Source organism: Amphibalanus amphitrite, unplaced genomic scaffold, assembly GCF_019059575.1.
Source record: "Amphibalanus amphitrite isolate SeventyFive unplaced genomic scaffold, NRLGWU_Aamphi_draft 000248F_arrow, whole genome shotgun sequence".
Classification (NCBI taxonomy): domain Eukaryota; kingdom Metazoa; phylum Arthropoda; class Thecostraca; order Balanomorpha; family Balanidae; genus Amphibalanus; species Amphibalanus amphitrite.
In genome coordinates, this window is record NW_024881743.1 from 55,493 (window position 1) to 77,131 (window position 21,639).

Here is a 21,639-nt window from a genome sequence, read left to right on the forward strand (position 1 = left end):
AGACCAGCACTGGGAGACGGTGTTGGACCCGGACCAGAGCGGCACTGGTAGCAGTGCTGGGACCAGACCGTGACTCGGAGCAGGCGCCGGACCGGTCGCGGAGCGCCGGCCGGCCGCCAGTCGGCTCCTCGACCTGACGCTGGTCGGACATGGCTGCCCCCTCGGCCGCTCGTCGGGCGCTGCTGGTCGGCGCCTCGCTGCTCCCACTGCTCCTCTCAGGTCAGTTCACAGGTCAGGTCAGGTCAGGTGAGGGGTGGGGTTATGTGAGTGTCGCACTCGTCAATAGCTGCTGTCGATGTAAGGTCAGTCGATGGAAAGTCGAACGTCATATGGCTCATAATAAATGCCACGTCAGTATTCAGTTTTATGTAGTGCAACGACATATTGTCCGATCTATTACCTATCTAGGCTAAGACTCCATAATTATGTATAGCTTTTTCTCATTTAGTACGAATAATATCTCTTCAGTAAAATAAAGAAGTTTCCTCTTCCTCTCAATTCTGATGCCGGTCCCTAGCTCAGTCGGTAGAGCGTTGGACTCCGTGTGGCGAGAGCACGCGTTCCCGGTTATAACAGTCCGGGTTCGAAGCGCGACGGGCTCTCGATGCTTATGAGCCTCTTGACAGGTATGGTTGCGGACTGCGGTTGGTGGCAGGCCGTAGCCAGCTGAAGTCAGTGAGGGGACCGGCCGTGAGCGGCTTTGTGCGTACGTTAAACTTCGGACTCTAAATTCTGCCATAGAACAGGAATTGCGCGATCGGAGAGTAGAGGGTAGGGTCACCGCAACAAGCCCCGCTTGGCGGGGCTCTGTCCTGGTAAATCCCTCCATTCAGAAGGTTCGGACTAAAATAAAAAAAATCCGCGATAAGTTTTTTCTTCTGTACCTAATGTGCATATCGGATGCCATGTACCTACTTTTAATTTTACATCGAATTTGCATCAGAAAAATATGGATTGAATATTGATATTCACAATCAATATTTGAATATTCAGTTCTTCAGTATGTTATCAAACTGTAGTTGTTCTCTCTCTCTCTCTCTCTCTCTCTCTCTCTCTCTCTCTCTCTCTCTCTCTCTCTCTCTCTCTCTCTCTCTCTCTCTCTCTCTCTCTCTCTCTCTCTCTCTCTCTCTATCTCTCTCTCTCTCTTTCTCTCTCTCTCTCTCTCTTTCTCTCTCACTTTCTCCCTCTCTCTTTTTCTCTCTCTTTCTCTCTCCACCCCTCTGGCTCTCTCTCACTCATTCTTCCCCTGATTCTCTAGCGCGCATTGTGCATTTTCTTCGTTCTATTAAGCTGCTTTCCTCCTTCAAAATCAAGGCAGGAGCACCTTTCTTCTCCAGCGTAGATGACATAGGCGTCTTTTCACGACGAAGCATTCACATTGGACACCTATTTGCTTGAATTAAAAATCAAAGAAGCAAAGCAACCGGCATTTCATTCAAAAGGTGGAAACCCTTTATAATAAACAAGTACCATAATAAACAAGTACCACTGTACCATAATAAACAAGTATGATAAACAAGTATCAAAATTTCACAGATACCACATAGATCAAATGGATTAAATGGGTGCTCAATGCTCCGTCGTGAAAAAGGCTACTCCCATCCAATCCCTGTTCAGTGCTATTAAATTATTCAGGCATCTATTAAAGAGGTTATGCCATACCTGTCATCTGTTAGGTAGACAGATGTCATCTGTGTGTAGGCACAGGGCCTAGTGTTAAGTCAATGATTGACGTCTATCCTCTTCGTTTGATCATACCGCTCAGTCTGCTGACGGCGTTTCCTTATGATGACGGTGTCTCGTCGGATCAGGATGACCTTTTCGCTTGCCCTTACATCGCTGATCGCTGTGTCTGATGGCACCGCTGGGTTCGATGCCGATTTCGGTCTGACGACGCTGCTCACACGGCAGCTAATAGAACACGGCTTCCTCTTCCTCTCCCGGCCCTACTCTCCCTCTCCTCAAGCTTCCTTTCCCTCCTACCTCCTTCCCCACCTTCTTATTCCTTTGCCCCTGTCGATGACCTGTGGTGAGCCTATCCAACCGTGAAAGCCAATGCCATCCAGCAGTCGCCGATCCCAGCCGTGACCGGCAGTGTATGTACCCCTCCTCCCCTCCCCCAGACAGAGGGCCGGCTCGGTTCGGCTCAGTGAACAAGCCTTGTCAGTCATCGCCGCCCGTCATCCCTCCAGTGTGTGCTGTGGCACGCAGGCTAACCGGGCGCACTGAGGCTCGTGCTGCTCAGTGCACCGCACTTCCGAGTCCGGTTAGCGCAGACGGCTGGAGCGTGTGCAGTGCGCGACGGCCCGCGAAACAAGGCTGCGGAATGCATTACGATTGTCCCGACTCGAGCTGTTTATTGCGAAAGAACAGATGAAGCATTAAAGAAGCAATGCACAAACGTGAAGGACATTTCAATAATGTCGTCCGAACTGGTTAGGCGACGTCATAGCATTTGTCACTGCTTTGCGCACACAAAAATAGTGCTTGTATAGATATCTCTTTTTGCAAGCTTTGCAGTCTGCTTCATTGCCTACGTGTTTGCAAGCAACTGCTGGTTAACGAAGACTGTGTGCTAGAAAACAAAGCAACAGCAAAAAGACAGTTGGAACTATAAGCAAGGTTATGGTTTTATCTCACATACACAGCTAATGGCACAATCTCCCGTTTACCAAAAGCTGAGTTTTCTTTGATTGGTCTTCTGCTCATTTAAGACGTTCCGGCTACTGACTGCCTAATATATGTACACATCAAAATATGGCACATACCTACACACTTAGAGTGTCGAGGCGTCTGTCGGTTGAACCGCTCGAAAATCTGATATCTCGCTCTTGGTCAGCTGGTGGTTCGGTCATTGACAGCGAGTCTGAGACCGTGACTCCGGCTTGGTGGTAGGTATAAATTATAATGCACACCAGTCTCACGTGTTCACAAGCCAGCGGCCCGCTATGAGCCTATACCTTATGCAGTCAGCATGCAGTGCCGCAGGTACTGCCCCGCACAGAGTATAAACAGACCTATGAACGTCATGCTCTTTGATATATCAGTCTGCTCACAGGCACCGGAGATATACATGAGCAACACATATACTAGGTCGTTCAATAAGTAAGGTAAAATCACACGTAGTTCAGTCCATATTTGGTGCAACGACACAAAACTAGCAACATATGTTCATTGAAATATCGTCTACAAATTGGCTATAAGCATTTGTTGGCAGGTCTCTTCGGCCAGCCTCCCCAGCCCTCGGAACTCGAGCCTACATCCAATCACCGTTCAGGCGCACGCGTTTATCCCAGCACTCCACCCGGCGTGGAAATCCTGCTTGGAAAACTCCTTATTGCTATTCCAAAGCCATGTCTTGATTATTTTATTGATTGCCTGATCAGTTAAGATTCCAACGTACACAACAGGTTTTCCGGTGGTTCAAACAGGTTCAAGTGGGACGGCGCCAGATCACGGCTGTACTTCAGCTTTCCTGTACTGCTAAAGCAAAGCGAGCCCCACACTGATGCCTCACCGGGCTTCCTTCTGTTATTCAGTGAGCTCTTTCGGTATTAACCTCGTGATGACCTTGTAAATATCAAGCATATCTGATGATGCCCAGAATTGTTTCGACATAACACTTCACCCTGTTAATGAAAGCAGTCGCCAGTCACGCAGATGCTTTGGGTCTCCATAATCAGCTCCCTGACTTTACAGATTGTGCCAAGTCCAGAGAGGCCTGCGGGCACAAGTCTACCTGCTCTAGAACTTTGTCTCTTACACTGCTGTGTTCTTGTTGAAATCGTACCAGCTGTTCACCAGCAAGCATTGCTAATGGGAATAGCGTCATCAGGGTCAACTCACTCATTTTGAGGCGGATTTTGGCTCGCATGACAAACCGGGGATTTTTAGAACGGAACTCTGCTGCATCAATGTTTTCACACCGACCGTGTTCGGACAATGATCCAAACTCCCAAAAACAGTTTCGAAGGTTGTGTAGGAAATTGTTCAAAGATTCAGATAGCATATTTGATTTTGCTTGAATTCCTCATATAAATGAACTATGGTACATTTTACCTTACTTATTGAACGACCTAGTAGTAAGTACATTATAAACATATTATAAACAGATTGCAATGCTAAGCACAAAAGAAGCCCACTGGTAATGCGTATTGACCTGTTCATACATCCCCCGGTAACTGTGCCGTTCCATGCCGTGCCAGGCCCAGGGTAGCGTGGTGCCCGGCCGGTCATCGGCCCAGATCCCGGCTTCCTGGGACGCATGGCGAGCCGACCGGGCCTGCCGCTTCGGTCAAGGACAGCCGCCTACGAACAGTTAGCGCCCCAGGTTCTGTGGCGCGCCGCCTGCCCCGGGTAGCCGCGGCGGAACTGAAATATCTCAGAGCGATTGAAACGACCGTCTTGAATCAGCACTTGAAGAAATGGTGGTAGATATGCTTGGTCACAGTCAAGCCGCAAGCCTTATCCCTCAGTCAAAGACCTTCTGTCAGCTCACGTTAATTTAAAGGTAGTGTGCCACCTTTGAAAGATTTCCCATTTTATTTTTCCTAGGATAAGAAGCTTCTGTTTTTACCTAATACCGCAAAAAAATCAAAAATGGGCCTGGAATAGTGCCTTTTTCGCCTAAAAGTTTATCGGTTTTTCGATATGTATAACAACTGTAGTGGGCTGACCTGCAAACAGGCGTCGGCAACAATCGCGAATGCGGCGCACATGTGACAATAAGCAAAGGTCATTATAGAGTTACGACCACTGAACTCTATAATGTGGAATGCGCATCGGCCGCCAGATGGTGTCCAACGGTGCCGCCATGTTGCGCAGACCAGGAAGCGGCCGCCGCCTGTGTTGGGGAATAGGGAATTCGGGACCTCGATTTACGTTTGCGGTCGCTGCATCCGTTACGTTCAAGCTATGTGGACACGGAACCCGGCATCTTACGCAGAATTGAGTGAAGAATAAGATGAAATCCTAAAAACTTCTCAGATACAAGGAACTAATACGTTAAGCCCTTATAAGTCAATGGGGAAATATGAAAATTGCTATTTTGGCGCCGAGAATGATCATAAACTATCTCAAGCATATAAAATCATGATTTCATGCACTCATTGTAAGGTTCCATGCTTCATATTTGCATTGTTGCCCTTGCGTGACGTCATTTGTGACGTCACAAGGGTCACAGTTTTTCTTCAATTACTCCCGATCAAATTGAGCTAGCGATTCGGGAAAGCCACCAATGGACTCAGGAAGACCTGCCGAATCGAATGATATACGACATGACCTCTTTCGACCAACTTCGTGACCTGGGGGTGCTGACCTGACCTTGACCTGAGGTCAACACCTTAAGTTGACCTGACCCGAACAAAAAGTATATCACTCGATGCGCCTGAGCTAGCTGAACACGATGATGCCAAAATCGCGGCTCTACGACCATTTTTGGCGAAGTTATTTACTAAAAACCGAACCCGTGCCTTAGATCACTTGACCTGACCTCAGAGGTCACCGGTTGACCCGGGACCTTTACAGTGGGTTCCTACCAGTCACTCTGCATTATCCTTTGTCGCAAACGACCAATTTACCGCTTAATTCTAGTTTAATTAGCGGCGCATTAGCGAGTTACGACGTACGGGAATGAGTTATCAGCTGTCTAATCGTAGACAACACAATGTCGAGCCTTAAACTGTAAGCCTGTATTGGTATTGTTTCTTTTATTTGGCTGTCGAACATTATTTATGGTTTGAAATATGATTTTATGTAAAATAATTGATATGAAAAAACCGTCTCTTAAGTTATGACCCCATTTCACCACACGCAAGTGGCAGAAATGACAATGATCAGCTGACGCATTTTTCTTGGCCGAAGTCAGAGCGCGCGGCCCGACGCACCACCACCGCACCACAAAGTATGAGCAGAAGCCGCGCCCAAAGCCAGGGCCCCGGTAACGTGAGGTAGCCGAGTCGGGGCAGCGTGCGCTGACCCAAGCCGGGGCCGCAGCTTTGGGCGCGGTCTACCGCATCCCCGCGGGCAGCCCCGGGCTATCACATGACACCGGGAGGACGCGCGGCCCCGGCTTGGGTCAGCGCACGCTGCCCCGACTCGGCTACCTCACGTTACCGGGGCCCTGGCTTTGGGCGCGGTCTACCGCACCACCTAACAGGCGTGTTCGAAACCGCAGGAGATGATGATGAACGGGTTTATCGAAACTTGATTGGATGAGCATATCGGTAATAGCGATTTCAGTGTGTGCATTTATTGTTCATAGTGGTGTGAAATGTGGTTGGGGTACGACCGACAACCCGTCGGGGCGAATTTCGCACTGGGGTACTCAAAATTTGAAGAATTTAAGACGTTTCCATGAGTTTTGAAGGCATGGATAAGTTCTAAAAATCCGGTTCTCCTTATCTGGGCCATTAACTCCATACGGTCCAGGAAAGCTGGCACACTACCTTTAAGCCGTAAAAGAGATGGCGACAGTGATGACCAGCCGTCGGACCGGTCACTGTCACTGACCCGCGGATGAGGTGACCACCTGTGCGGTCACTCACGATGAACAATAGTGACCACAGGCGGGCGATACTCCCGGCCTGTAGGCTCTCGCTGTAGTGACCACGGGCGGGCGATACTCCCGGTCGGTCAACTGCTTGCTGTAGTGACCACAGTGACCACAGGCGGGCGATACTCCCGGGCGGTTAGCCGCTCGCTGTAGTGACCACGGCGGATATTCCCGGTCGGTCAACTGCTCGGTTGTAGTGATCGGTGACCACAGGCGGGCGATACTCCTGGTCGGTCAGCCCGAGGCCGCTGTGCGTGCCTTCCCGCCGGGGACGGCCGGTCGGCGCCGGAGAGCGGCGGCAGCACCGTTCCTGGCGCCAGCGCCGCCCCAGGCTGCCATTAGTGAGACGGCTGGTCGCCGATGACCGAAGCCCAGCCCGGTGTGGCCGACCCTCTCAGAGGGCATTGGCTGCAGTTGCAGGGAGGCCCGAGGCCGACGGACCCGCCGTCGGCCGGGGCGAGATGACATCCCGATTGAATATGCAGGGGCGAAACAGAGGGGAGGCCCGGCTAATAGTATGCAGAGGAAGATCAGCTGCATGCATCGCCGGCAAGGCATTAAAAGTTGTATTTTGTCGGTGGGAATACCCAAGTTCCGGCGTCATTCCAGCCGATTTGCAGTCTGACATCCACTGCCTTCAGCGTCGCATTCAATGCTCCCGGAATGTTCGACTGTTGTGCGCTGTCATCGGCAAGGTCAATGACAAGTGATCATCTGTTCCGGTGGTCGGCTCGATCTACCAGTCAGCGTTCCGTGACCGGCTGTGGTGAGACGGTGGGCCGGGCCGGGCCGGTTCCCTGTGTGGGTCACTGCCCGCCACCGGCTGCCGGCTGCCGGCTACCGTCCAATGTCGCAGTGCGAATCACCGCACGGTGGCGCTCGTCATGAGCTCTGCACGTCGTCACCTTGTCAGGCCGAGCAAGTCAACACTCTCCTAGAGGCAGAGCATTGACAAAACTTTGAGGTCCCCGCCCTTCAGCTGAACTGCATGTGGTGTCGGTGCGTAAACAAGGGCATTAAGGCATTAAGTATATCTGATCTCTCAGTGTCGAACACAATAATATTCTACTACATAGTAGTCGATCACCTTCATGGGCTCGGATAGGCTTGGCGCTCAAGACTGTCTTACGTCCTTGATGATGGTTCGTGGTAAAAGGGTGCACCAACCATGAAGCCATTCGCACCATTCTGCCCTTGGGCGCCCGCACCACTTGACTCCTCCAAGACAATAATCTTTCTTCTGAACCTGCTGTATCACCGACACGGAACTGTCTGGCCGTCAACACCGCATATTATTCTGCAAGGAGCTCCATGGCGTGGAGCTGATCGCAAGTCATGGCTCTTTATCAAGCCGACGAGGCCCTTGTAATCACTGCTCACAATGTAACGACACCGCGGCGTCACGGCGGCGTCACGGTGGTCACGGTAGCGTCACGGTGACGCGTCACGAGCCATGCCCGCCCACCGTGACTGCCGAACTGCCGTAAAGACGCGTGACCGGTCGGTGACCGTGTGATCCGGGAGTCAGTCCCGACTGCCGACTGCCGCTGCCTCACCGGTCCGGCGGGACCAGATCCGGTCCGGTCCGAGTCTGATGCCTGCACTGGTTTGGACCTGGTCTGGGACTGACTCGATCCAAATCCAACTGATGAGAAGTCAGTTTCCAGCCTCCAGACATTCTGGTGCCGCCAAGCTATCGTTATTTCCGTACGTACGATGGAGCATAGAAAGAACAAATTATGCACACTGCACTATTATGTAGATCCAACGGGTAACATTGATACGTTTGTCGTGCCCCTCTTCCCCCCCCCCAAAAAAAAATCCCGGCATCTGTCTTTTTAGCTATATACACGTGTTTATGTGTCAGAAATCCATACAAGATCGGCGTAGTCGACCATTGGCCGTCCCATCAACACCAAACCTCAGTCGACGCAGAGTCAGAGTCAGTGAGACAGTAGAGAGACGTCCCCTCATGTTCACATACCCCGACTCTCCGCCGCAATTTGTTGAATAATTGTCACGACCCCATCGCAAACATTTACAATCGCACAGTGGTCATCCGGCCGTGTCCAAAGCCAGACGGTGGCGGCAGCCCGGCCTTGAACTTGTACGAGCCGCCTGACTGCGCCAGGAATGCCGCACTAAGGGCCAGGAGTCGACGAACTGCTGCGCGCCGCCGGCGCTGGCGCCGCACTGGGGAGGACAATTTACACCGGCCCTCGCTCCCCGCCGTGCCTTCGGCCGTTTCTTACAGCCACTTGTGTCGGTATGGGTTGGGGGAGAAGAGATGGGGAGATGAAGAGATAAAAAGTCGAGAGATGAGAGAGAGAGAGAGAGAGAGAGAGAGAGAGAGAGAGAGAGAGAGAGAGAGAGAGAGAGAGAGAGAGAGAGAGAGGGAGGGAGGGAGGGAGAAAGGGAGGGAGGGAGGGAGAAAGGGAGGGAGAGAGTCTCACGACGGGCTAGCGAAGGGACGGACGAACTGACGAACGAAGAGATTGACGTAACTAAATATAAGTAACAAAACATTCTCTCACCGATTTATTCAAAGAAAACATGTTTTATAACGAGCGTAAAATCATTAGGTGCTAACATATAATTATACATTGTAAACTTATAAAAGAGCATCGGCAAAAAGACAGCTTTAACTTATTTTGGACGGAAAAGAACAATGCATCGATAAAACAATTCATACACGATAACACAGCCATGGATGACACGCAATCGAATAAGCCTTGCCCCGTCTCCCTAAGCCAGTGGGCACTCCTATACAAGTGGCTTCACGTAAGTTACAGATCTGACACAAAATGCCGACTGTCACTATCCTTGCCGAAGCTTAGAAGTGTTTGTTAGATATAATAGCAAGAAGTAACGCTGCAGATGTCACATAAGAATCGGTTTTGGATAACGTTCCGCCGTTTAACCCTAATAGCCCTATCGCCATAACCCTGCTATAACCCGACCATTAACCCGCGCCCCGTAGGGGGGGGGCCGAAACGGCCCCCCCCTGTCCTTTTCGGTCGATATCTCCTAAACCGTTTCAGATATCGCCACCAAACTTTCAGGACCCCTCCGGGCATCAATTTTACACATTGTGACCAAAAATTTTTCCAGAGGCTATGATAGGTTGGCCACAAATGACGTCAGAATGACGTCATGTTCTGTCATTTTCGACCGAAAAAAGACCTTCGCGAGAAGACCTGTCAGGCCTACAGCTTTGAAGATACAGAAAAATGATCAAGACATAAAAGGTGTAGAATTGACAGGGCTACAAAACTGCTATCTCGGATTTTTGAAATTTTTGAGTTTTGAACCCCAAAAATAAAAAAAACATTTTTTTGGATATATTAGCCAAAAAATCCAAAAAGTTTTTTGAGTTTCAAAAAAACCGGAAGATATGTGATAGTACCTACCGTCTTCTATCTACATACCGAATTTCAGATCGATACCTCGTTTTTTGGCCAAGTTATAGCGAAAAAACTGTTCAAAATTGATGACGTCAAATTTTCAAACTCAATTTTTGGCAGTTCTAGACCTCGTAGAGCAAAACAAAGACCACCATTAGACTCCCCGTGACGAGCTGCATCGAATCGATACCCATTTTATGCAAAAATATCAACTTTGAAATTTGACCTTATTTGACCTGACCTTGACCTGACCTTCACCAAAACGTGACCTAGGCTGGCCCCAAAGGCTGCCTAACCCATATAATCGCATTTGTCATGTAAAATGGACCATAAAACATGTATCACACGACACTTTCATATTGTGACCCCGGTGACCTGACCTCGCTGTGACCTGACCTGGTATCAGTGACCTCAGATAGCAAAGTATGTATTTGACGAACAATGTACCATCGATGGTTTTCAATAAATTACCAATTAACTCGATTTCACAACACATTTCTTGAAATGCCTGTGAACGGTGAAAATCTGACCTTTGACCTGACCTGTGACGTCATCGGTTTGACCTAGGTCAATGAAATTTGGTCACAAGGTAGTTCCCGGGTGGGGCTATCGAACGCCGTTTGAATTTTGAAAATCGGCCGGTAACTTTCCGAGATCTTAGGGGGGGGGGCCGAAACGGCCCCCCCCTACGGGTGGTAGGGTCCGCCGGTAGCCCTACGGGGCGCGGGTTAACCTTTTTTAGCCTACTGGGTTTACAATGTTAGTTTAAAAGTTAAAATATGTAAATACGTTTTGTTATGCAACTCAGTTAACAAACTGCGCCTTTTCACAGTGTCGGCCTCTGACGTATGCGGACCTGAACCGACCGTCATCCATGTCGCCAAGGGAGAGAAGAAACATGTGAAGTTCTGGAACACAGAAGAGGTCCCGACCACCACACCACAGCCGGCGGATATTACAGACACGGTGGAGATATGTACTGGCCACCTCTCGGATGGCTTGGAGCGCTCCGGGGACTCCCACAGCCCGGGTTGCGGGCACGGCTCTGCCGGCCCCGACAGCTCCGATAGCAAGAGCCCCACCAATCCCGACAGCCAGAGCTCCGCCAGCCCTGAGGACTCAGACAAGCAGAGCCCCGCCAGCGCTGAGGGCTCAGACAAGCAGAGCTCCGCCAGCCCTGAGGGCTCAGACAAGCAGAGCTCCACTGGCCCTGAGGGCTCTGACAGTCAGATCTCCACCGGCCCTGAGGGCTCTGACAGCCACAGCTCCGCCGGCCCTGAGGGCTCCGATGGCCAGAGCGCCACCAGCCCTGAGGCCTCCGACAGCCAGAGCTCCGCTGGCCCTGAGGGCTCAGACAAGCAGAGCTCCGCCAGCCCTGAGGGCTCCGATAGCCAGAGCTCCGCTGGCCCTGAGGGCTCCGACAGCCAGAGCTCCGCTGGCCCTGAGGGCTCCGACAGCCAGAGCTCCGCCAGCCCTGAGGGCTCAGACAAGCAGAGCTCCACTGGCCCTGAGGGCTCCGATAGCCAGAGCTCTGCTGGCACTGAGGGCTCTGACAGTCAGATCTCCACCGGCCCTGAGGGCTCTGACAGTCAGATCTCCACCAGTCCTGAGGGCTCTGACGACGTCCAGCAGCAGCTGGCTGAGCTTTCTGCTCTGTCGGCCATTTCAGCCATGGCCAGCGAAGCGTCGTCAGGATCACAGGAGGAGGAGGAGGAGGGAAGCGCGGCGCAGCCAGATGTGGAGAGTCCCAGTGAGGCTACCGAGACAGACGGCGCAACTGGTGTCAGTGTCGAGCCAGAGGGAACTTCCGAGGCCGAGGGTGCCCCAGGAGCTGAAGTCGACTTGCCCTCCGGGAAGACTCCCGATGTTCAGAAAGACGAAGAGGTATCTATAGCACAGCCCGACCAAGAACAGGAAAAGTCGACAAATTATTATCCCATTGCAGACCGTGTTGTTTCTCATATCGTTAAAAAAGATGAGGAAGCTGTGAAGGCTGAGGCTCATGTTGTTTCTTCCCCTAGTGACTCATTTGTGGTTGATGAGAACTCAGAAACACCAGAGCCATCGTCAGGTGCTGATGAGAGTCAGCTAGAAGGCTCTGGAGTGGAAGAACAGTTTTCGGCATCTGCGACCATTCCGTTGAACAAATACCATGAGATCCGGATACCATTACAAGATGGCGAAGCTCCCGGGCTTTCATTCGAGGGCTCCGGAGAGTTCGCTGCCTTTGATGTCGGTTCGGAGACTGATATAGAAGATGACCACGAACGGCTGCTGAAGGTAACGGACATCAATGACGACAAGGTGACTCTGGAGTGGACGCCTGATCGCGAGGGCTCCGGCGACTTCACCCTGCAGTTTGACTCTGCGCTGGAGGCGGCGGAGCGGGAGGGCTCCGGCGACTTCACCCTGCAGTTTGACTTTGCGCTGGAGGCACCGGAGGAGGAGGGCAGCGGCGTGGTCGCGGATCAGACCGCGGACCTGGGTCGGCAGGAGGAGCCGCTGTCGGCCGACGCACCGGGAGCAGAGGTGGAGGCGCCAAAGGTGCACGGCTCGGCTAACCATGATCCTGCTTCACCAGAGGAGGAGCAGGACGAGCTACTGCCGGTGGCACAGCTGCAGCCCGAGCCGTCGGAGACCATCTACCACCTGCTGTCATCCCTGCCGCTGGGCCGACCTGCTGCTGACGCCACTGCTGATCAGGCCACGGCCCATGTCGAGGAGCAGGCTGACGCGATCCCTTATCAGGCCGTGAGCCAGTCTGATGACACGCTGACTTCAGAAGAGCGCCTGCTGCTAGTGCAGGGCCTCGAGGGCGACCGTGTCATCCTTCAGCACATCCCTGACGAAGAGGAGGGATCTGGCAGTGCCACGTTCGCCACAGATCTGGCCCGGAAGCCAGTTGAGGAGGAGACTGAAGCCTCTGGTCAGGCTTACACGGACACCGCCTTCGAGGCGCCTGGGGAGACCGACAGGGACGCTACCGTCGAGGCGTCTGGGGACTCCGCGCTTCAGGAGGAAGAGGTCAGTTTGAGCAACGAGTCCGAAGGTACTTCGGTGAACAGCGGAGCGCAGAAATACAGCGGTAAGCACCCGCTGATCCGTGAGGAGACCTGGGTCACCGAGGAATCGGACATCATTGCGCCGGAGGTGCACATTCCGGCGCATGTCGAGAGCGAGCTGCAGGCGGGACCAGTGTCGGGACCGGTGGTCAGGGGCACCGAGCAGCTGGCCCAGGTGGAAAAGGGTGTCGTGCTGGAGGAGCTGCCCGTGGCAAAGACTGACGGAGATCCCCTCCCACAGGTCTTCGAGAGTGAGGAGCAGGTCGCTGATGAAGCTGGCACGGGCGAGACAGGAGTTGAGGTTGATATAAGTCCTGATGAGTCAGAATTGGAGAAAAGTGAATCAAACTCTAACGAAGAAGAGATGAAGTCAACGGACAGTGTCAACGGTAATCCGGATGTTACTGAAGACAAGGAGGAAACTGCGACTTCTGAGGCAAATGCTGCTGCAACCGAAGATGGAAGTAAGGAAGATCAGGAGTCTGACAACGAGAACGAGGATGTTGATGACGACGATGATGATGATGATTATGATGATGATGATGATGGTGATGACACTGAAACCAGAGAAACGGCTGCTTCTAATACAGTGGATGGGAAAAATAACGAGGAAGATGCAGGCGCTGAAGATGCCGTTGAGAAAGATGCTGAGATAAGTGGCAATGATTCAGCAAATGTAGAGTTCGAAGAAGTAGACGACAAAACTGATGATTCCGATGATAGCCAAGAGAGTGATTTTGCCGATGCTGATTCTGAAGAAGTTGTAGAAGCTGAAGGTTCTGGCGATCCCACTCCAGTCTCCACGGATCCGCTGTCTCTGCTGAGTAGCGTGTACCGTTTCATCAACGGCGACCAGAACACGCCGCTTTGGCCGCCCAAGCGACCCGCCTGGATCGACTTCTCTTCCCCCATGATGCGGGAGGTGATCAGTGGAGCAGTGCAGGATTCAGACGAGTCTGCCACGCATGAGACCATCGTGGTAGGCCAGGGACCCTACTTTGAGCTGTATGGGGCCGGGCTGCCGGACCGGCCGCAGCAAAACTACCCTGTATATGATCAGACGGAAGAGCAGGAGTCGGAGGCCCAATCAGAGCCAGAGCCGGAGCCAGAGCCTCAGCCGGAACCGGAACCGGAACCGCACTCCGAGCCGGAGCCAGAGCCATACTCGGAGCCAGAGCCTGAGCCACACTCGGACTCGCTGGACTCAGAACCTCTGGCGGACTCGGAGCAGTCGCAGAGTTCCCATGCTGGGCCATCTAAGCCCGAACAGCAAATGCTGTCCTTCGACGCAGCTGAAAGTCTGAGAAACACTGATGACCAGTTGTTTAGGTGAGTGACTACATTTTTTATAATATCATATTTATTTCTACTGGTCGTAAATCGTAATAACAAGCCACGTAGCTACCACTCTTAAATTACTGAACATAAATTGGCTAATGTAAAATAACTTTTGTTACCGCAAATCAAAGTCAGGCGCAGAGAGCTTATACTGATTAATTACCACAGGTCACCAACCGCTGCTGAGTACAGTAAAAAACCCACAGTCTGTCGGCCGACCAGTGTCTGCGGCCGCTACTGCCGGCTCGTCTTCCATTTGTGACCTCAGCCGGTCGCCGACGGTTCAGAGGTCAGCACCTGAGCTATCTGTCGCCGAGACAGGTGTGACTCAGAGAACTGGCCCGGCACGACCCGTCTGACGACTTATCTCGACCCATCCTGACCCATCCCGACCCGGCCCGACCCGTCTGACGACCCATCCCGACCCTTCTCGACCCGTCTGACGACCCGGCCCGATCGGCCACAGGTTCATCCGGTCTCAGCCGTACCCGTTCGTGTCGGCTCTGCTGCACGGCACCGGACACCGCGGCTCGCGGAAGGCCACCAGCGCCGTAGACTGCGAGTGGCAGATCAAGGTGAGAGCTTCCCTTGAATCCCTTCAGACAGACCCGCATAGGCCCAAAAAGGTGTGCCGAGTAAACGTACAGCGACAAAGTCTCGCCGAATAAAAGGAGGGTCCAATAGGGTCGGTAGGAGTATGCATGTTGGGATGGATAGGATGGACGCAGGTCCCATCATAGCAGTAGCAATGGAAGCTGTCCTATATGCTGGCACTAAAAGAGCACAAAACTTCCATGCCTGACGTCTTAGAACGGGATGACACCCACAAGAATGGAACCACTGAAAATTGAAAAAAAATGTTTTGCATTTAAAGGTCTTAACGGGTTGAGACAACATTGTCAACTGTTGACATTACGAAGTGCACGCCAGAATAATCAAATTTCTTCATGTTTATGATAAGCCGACTAATAAACTGAAGCCTGCACTCAGCTGCCGTCGGGAAAACCACCGGCGAGTTCTGAACAGGTTTTAGATCCCGGAGAGCCGAAGCAATGGTAGCGGAACAATTCATCTTACCGTGGCGACTTCTCTGCGCTAATGATAATGCATAATCCCGTATACGTCTGATACCATCCTGTTTTTCATGTTATACAACCAGAAAGGTCACGGAGGTCGTTGACAGGAATATCGTATGTGTTAAAGGGACCCTCCCACCTTCAAAAAAGTTAATGAATTGGCACGAAAGTGATGTCGCTCGGTTCAGAAAGAGCGAAAACGAATATCTACCAAATTTCATCGAAAAATATTCACCGGTTTTCAAGATATTAGACTTTTACTTTTGTTTACTTTTTGGGATCTCTGCTTTTCCTAGCGACTTTATTTGAAAGTGCGGCATTTGTTGCGCGCAAAGCAGCATATACCACCGCGTGCTACCAAACGTTTTAGTAAAAGATTTAAAAATCGTTTGATCTCCGCTGACGTCACAAATTCTAAGGGGGCATACCAATGCACTAGCCCCTTAGAATCCGAAAACTGCAAGTTTGAAATTCCATATCTCCGAATTAAAGCATTTGTCGATGTTGTGAGTGCCCAAACCGGTATTTGCAGGCCATGGCCACCAATTTGGCTATCTCAACTCAAAACTAATGTTAAGGTGGGAGTGTCCCTTTAACCTGAGGCATATTTCAGAATGAATGAATACTTGAGTTGGACTTCTTCTCCAATACACATTGCAGTCATACACATTTTTAAAGTTATTTGTACTGACTGCTGATTGAAAATCGCATTTAGGCTCTTAAATCTGGTCATGGTTTACTTACAAGTCAAAATAAAGTGTTGGTGAATTTAACTGACCTGATTATCACCAGACTGAGCCTCTTTTTGCCTGCATTTTTATTTGACTGACATGTCATGACCTGACCTGACCTTACCTCACCTCACCTGACCTGCTACCAGACGAAGCCCCACCTGTACCCGTCAGTACCTGCGACCTGACCTGACCTGACTTCATAGGTGTCGATTTGTATACTTTTGGGTGTGCCCGGGCACCCCCAATGCTGAGTTGGGCACCCCCCAAGGGGCTCTGGGCACCCACAACCAAAGTTGGTACTGACAGGCTGACTTGCTCTGCTTCCAGACGGAGCCTCATCTCTACCTGTTGGTGACGGTGAACAACCTGAGCGCCCCCTACACAGTCGACTGCGACGGCGCCTACATTGAGGTGGAGCGGGAACGGGACGGTTTCGAGGCGCGCTGGTGCGGCAACCGAATCAAACAGGCAAGTGGCATGACTTGGAGACCTCAGACCATATTCGGTCGGACCTTGCGAGTAGAAAACAAGGCGGACGATCAACACGAAAATCGCTAACGTAAACGTTAACGCGTACTTCTATTGCACACCTACCCAGCGCCATGTTTCATTATGGTTGCTGAAGTCATATCAGATCCCTCTCTTTCGTTTGTGATTGTTTGGGTCCAAACTGACCTGATCTGACCGAACTCGACCTGACCTGCAGAGCGGCTCCCGGCCTCACATGGTGTTTGCCCGTGGAGAGGTGCGCATCGCCGTGTTCAACGACGGCAATACCACGCAGCTGCCGACTGGCTTCGAGGCAGACGTCGAGGGTATGTAGCCACGGACGCTGGGAGCTCAGATATTTATAGGCGTGCTGGGGTGTAAAGTGTTTAACTGTTGACTAATGATACATTGTGCAGAAAGGTGAAAGCTATTTTCGATTTAAACCTCATACATGAAAGCTTTAGGAGCCAGAAATCTACTCGTATATATCACTGCTTACCGAGACGTATAGTCGACTACAGAATGATGCTCCACTTTTCACAGGCATTTACAGCCTGAAGTGGTAGGCTGTGCCGCATGACACGGACTGAGTTCACAAATTATAGCTTTTTCCCAATGCTCACAATCGACACGCTTAATTGCGTGATAAACGGTACAACTTAGCGCTCCGGTCAACTGATACCTTCTGAGGAGTGGAACATCATTCTGTAGTCGACTATACAACTCTTTCATGGATGCCCCAAGAATACATTTTAAATCATTTGAACGAATAAGCAATTAATCGGAAATATGTGCTTGAGACAAGCATCATTTGTTTACCTTACTCAGTGACATGCCCTTTAAGTACCTCATTTGAAGAGAAAGTGCAAATGAATTGAAACTTTTAGCTTCATTTAAAACCCACAATATTGTAGCGTTACTTTGACAGCCGGGAACTTTGATCACGTGACCTGTCAGCCGGTAGGCGATCGCAGTAGCCAATCAGGGCGCGCCTAGAGCTATGCTAGTTTGCGAGTTATCCAATCAGAACACGCCAGGAGCTACGCTAGTTAGCCAATCAGGTGACGTATGGCCGGCGGCCGGCCAATACCCGAACGGTCCTCACGTGATCGGCTGGGTGGTGAACGCCGCTGTCATTCAGAGTGGGAGATCTGATCCGCGGCAGCACCTAGTAAACAACCCAACTTTGAGCGCCGATCCGTCCCGTTTCGTTGCAGTGGTGGACCTGCTAGACGCGCGACAGTACGCTACGTTTCGACGCTCCGGCCTGAACTTCCGGCAGCTTGGGCAGGACCCGGTTCTGCCTCAGTGACCCGGAATTTCTGCATTGACCGAGCTTAATTGCAAGATCTGGCAGCGAGTCTCAAAGGATTGTCAACAACGAGACCAAAAATAGGCGACAAAGAGTCGAACTGATGATGCTGAAGACTCAGAACTCTATCGTGTTGTGCTATGAACACTCCGTCCATTTGTAATACCACAGGGCATTATGTTTTTATGTGCTTTGTATAGTAATCAAAGCAAGTGAAAGCTGGCATTGCAGCAACATGTATTTGTTTGTTTGTTCGTGGGCATTGACTCATTTATGTAGTTCAGTTGACGTTATATTCAGAGATGATGCGATGAAGCTACGGATATTCCATCAAGTGGTGCGATCTCTCCGAATCTTCTGCCGGGTGATGCGTAACCATCAGGCTGATCTACCACGACTTAAATAGAAGTGCTGGCCGAATAAATATCGTAGTGTATTTCTATTTGTGTGCGTGTATAAAGCCGACAAGGAATTACTCACGCACGGACGACTGACGGGCAGCGCAGATCAGGCTTATGCTGGTCACCGTCAGATGGCAGGTCCAAAGCAGGTGGCAGCACAGCGGCGACGTCTATTCTGGCTGTTAGCCTGTTACTATCATAAAACGGCCCAGGGTTTACTGCAGAGTACAGAGCTGAAAAACCACACATTCATTTTAAAATGTACACATATTTGATATTATGGGCTCCAGAAATACTTAAACACGATCCGATCCTATCAACTTATGATTAAATCAACCCCTGGTCCGTGGAATGGCAGCACTGTCAGACGTTTCTTACTTTTAGTGCTCAGCATCCCGGAATTCATATGTGTGGTAACCGAAGCAATGTGTGCAGGCTGAACTCTAGAGCCTTCTTCTGGCGTTCATCACAAGGTTTGCTGTCATGTTTTCTGACGTTGTCAAGATATTACCATCTCGATAACGTTGACCAGATGATCTGGTTCATGTTAAAAAGGCTGGCACTAATGCGTTTTAACACCACGGCCATAACCGTCAGGCTAACGTCTTGCGGGCATATAACCCGTTTGGCCGTTTCAGTTTTGGAAAAATGGTAGCAACACTTTAACTATATAATTATGTTTCAAAGTGTGAGAAAGCCAATCCTAGCGAGCTAACAGTGCAGTTACAGTAATAAAAAGATTGCTTTCAATAGAAAGGCCCATAATAAAAATGGGGTTGGTCGTAGCGATAGCCACATCAGCTTGAACATCGTGCCGAATCTGAGGGTAATGCAATTTCCGACTCTCTCACTCGTTGTCATCCAGCTATGACGTCGAAGCTTCCTGCCAGCAGATGGCTTTATCGATTCCCGGATTCGGACGGCGCAGTCGAACGTCGCCCGGAAGGAATGCTCAAAAAGTCGAGATAACTACGTGCTCAACCATCAACCATTGTGATAACGTGGCGTGTGTAAAAGTGGCGCTTTCAAATATCTCTAGAGAGACACGGAAAGAAATGGGCACGGGAAAGTGATTGCAAGGTTGAATAGAATAGATTCGAAAAGTGGTCCTGGGGAGAGGGGACATACTTCTTCCGACCTTCCTTCAATTTCTAAAGGCTCCTCGGGTTTCGCCTTCAAGCGATGCAGTGCAATTCAATGTAAACTTTCTCTTTTAAAAGCTGCCTAGCGTTTTTCTTTGCGTAGAAAACACACAATTTCGTGAATTTCGAACGCCACGGGAGGGGCAAACACCCAAAATGCCCCATCCCTTGCACCCGCCAGTGATAATAATTAATAAACGTCAACGTACCATAAATTATCATTTTATTACAAAGCACAATAAATTGCCAGAAACAATAGCAAACAGATGACGAACTCCAAAAGAAGCGAAAAATATTTCAAAGTAAATAGCTGTCAATAAGATCTGACTGTCAGCTGGGCAATCCAATATGACGAGGAATGTTTCTGTTTGCGAATGATTCATCTAATTAGCTCAAACAGCCACCGCGTCGTATTATATCACTGTTACACTCCCTAAGCGTCACTAATGGGCACAACATCTTATTGAGGCATCACAGATGCTAACGTACGCCAAATTACCACAAGTCTGCTACGCAGTGTCTACCTGGCACCTACCCAAACACCCCCGGATAGACGTATCACTAGCTCACACACCTTCCCCGACTGACGCGGGGTCAACGCACGTGCAACGGCCCTCTACGCTGTGCGTGCACGTGCCTTTGTGCAAACAAATGACGTGCCCCCCCTGTCACTGGTTGGAAGTGGGCCACATAGCCCAAACAGATGGACAGAAAATAAAAGCCGAAACAGGTCAACAGTGCGTTTAACATAAATAGGAACGTGTTAGTTGATGTAGGAAGAGTCCAGGAAGCCAGTCCTTGTCGTGCGTTGCGCTCCTCATCCGTTATGCCTCCTACAGGACTGCTATTGACACTGCACGGACGATACATCTTGCCTACACCAGTCTGGCCTCGACCAGGGGCGGGAATACCGGTCACAAACAGCACGCCACGAGCCTATCGAGCCTATCGAGCGTCCGCGCCGAGCCTGTCATTACAGCGGCAGAACAACAGATGCGTGAGAGACAATTCATCTGTTTGAAAGTGTCAGGAAGCTGAAAGCTACTCCGCTATCAGACCCACGCAACCAGACCAAGAACCACAGAGCGCTGAAGACGCGATCAATAAGCCGAGAAACGAAATGGAGCAGGAGTCGCCAGCGTACGCAATACAGCGCGAGGATATGAGAGAAGCTAGGCATGGCACGACCACATAGCTACCTCGAGCTGCCTACAGGGACACTCACTATCGCTGGGCCGGACCAGCGCGTCCATACGTCCTTCCGCCCTCGGCAGCCAGCGAAGGCGCTCACAAGCCTGACTTCGATCTTGACGTGCACGTCTTCCCCGCGGCCCGCCGGCGTCGGCAGGGCACCAGCCGTCCTCACCGCGGCGGTTCCGTCTTCATGTCTCCTCCAGACTGGCGGAGCGCGACCTGACCTGACCTGATCTGCACAGGCCCCAGCCGCCACCAGCTGTTCGCGCGCCGAGTTGGGCGTCAACAGAACACGCTCAACCAAGTATAGGCACTGACTAACACTGAGCTGGCCGGTCGGGCGGCAGCGGTGCCGCGCGGCGTCCTCCGCAGAGCCGTCGGCCGCCGCGGCGCCTACTGCAGCGAGCATTTCCCTGCGGACACGAGCGGAACGATCAGCGGTCGGTCAGCGGTCGCGGTCAGGCCGCCGGCGCCGCCGTGGCCACATCTCAGCCGGTCGGCCCCCGGGAAATGTCCGGGCCTGATTTAGGGCAGCGCCGACACCCGCGCTACACGAACCAGCTCTATCTGAGGCCCTCCCGACACCCCGGCAATTTAACGCCGCGAATGGCTGCCGCAAAGGCTATGTGGTCTGGACGACCTTTATCTGGCCTCGGTAACCCAGCATGACTGAACAGATAAAAATATACCCCACATATATTTTTATCAGAAGTCCCGGAGACGTTATAGGAATAATATGCAATATGCATGCATGTACTTTCGCTTATCTCCAGAGTCCATTCACATAACCATCTGTTGTGTGTTGCATAAAAATGGCCCCACATTGCTCGTCAAGCCCGTGAAGACCGGCGTCCAATGGCCTGTTTAAATGGAAAGCAGGCAACGCCAAGGCTTGTATAATTTCAAGAGTTTCAGAGGGCAAACATTGTAACTA

The 21,639-nt window shown here is 51.2% G+C and overlaps 2 protein-coding genes across 11 annotated transcripts in view; one reads left to right on the forward strand and one right to left on the reverse strand.

Moving 5' to 3' along the window:
* Positions 1-84: 84 nt before the first annotated feature.
* Positions 85-18,404, forward strand: LOC122386387. The gene is made up of 6 exons (XM_043375555.1): positions 85-219; positions 10,790-14,348; positions 14,824-14,932; positions 16,495-16,635; positions 16,874-16,982; positions 17,874-18,404. Exons 1-6 carry the CDS (start codon positions 150-152, stop codon positions 17,966-17,968), a joined length of 4,083 nt encoding a protein of 1,360 aa, XP_043231490.1. The 5' UTR covers positions 85-149; the 3' UTR covers positions 17,969-18,404.
* A 1,313-nt stretch (positions 18,405-19,717) lies between these two features.
* Positions 19,718-21,639, reverse strand: part of LOC122386357 (complexin-like) — a 32,266-nt gene continuing 30,344 nt past the window's right edge. For all 10 annotated transcript variants that reach the window (XM_043375492.1, XM_043375490.1, XM_043375489.1 and 7 more), the window contains one exon: positions 19,718-21,118. In XM_043375492.1, the coding sequence (XP_043231427.1) occupies positions 21,099-21,118 (20 nt within the window). In that variant the 3' untranslated portion in view covers positions 19,718-21,098. The remainder of the gene's footprint in view (positions 21,119-21,639) is intronic.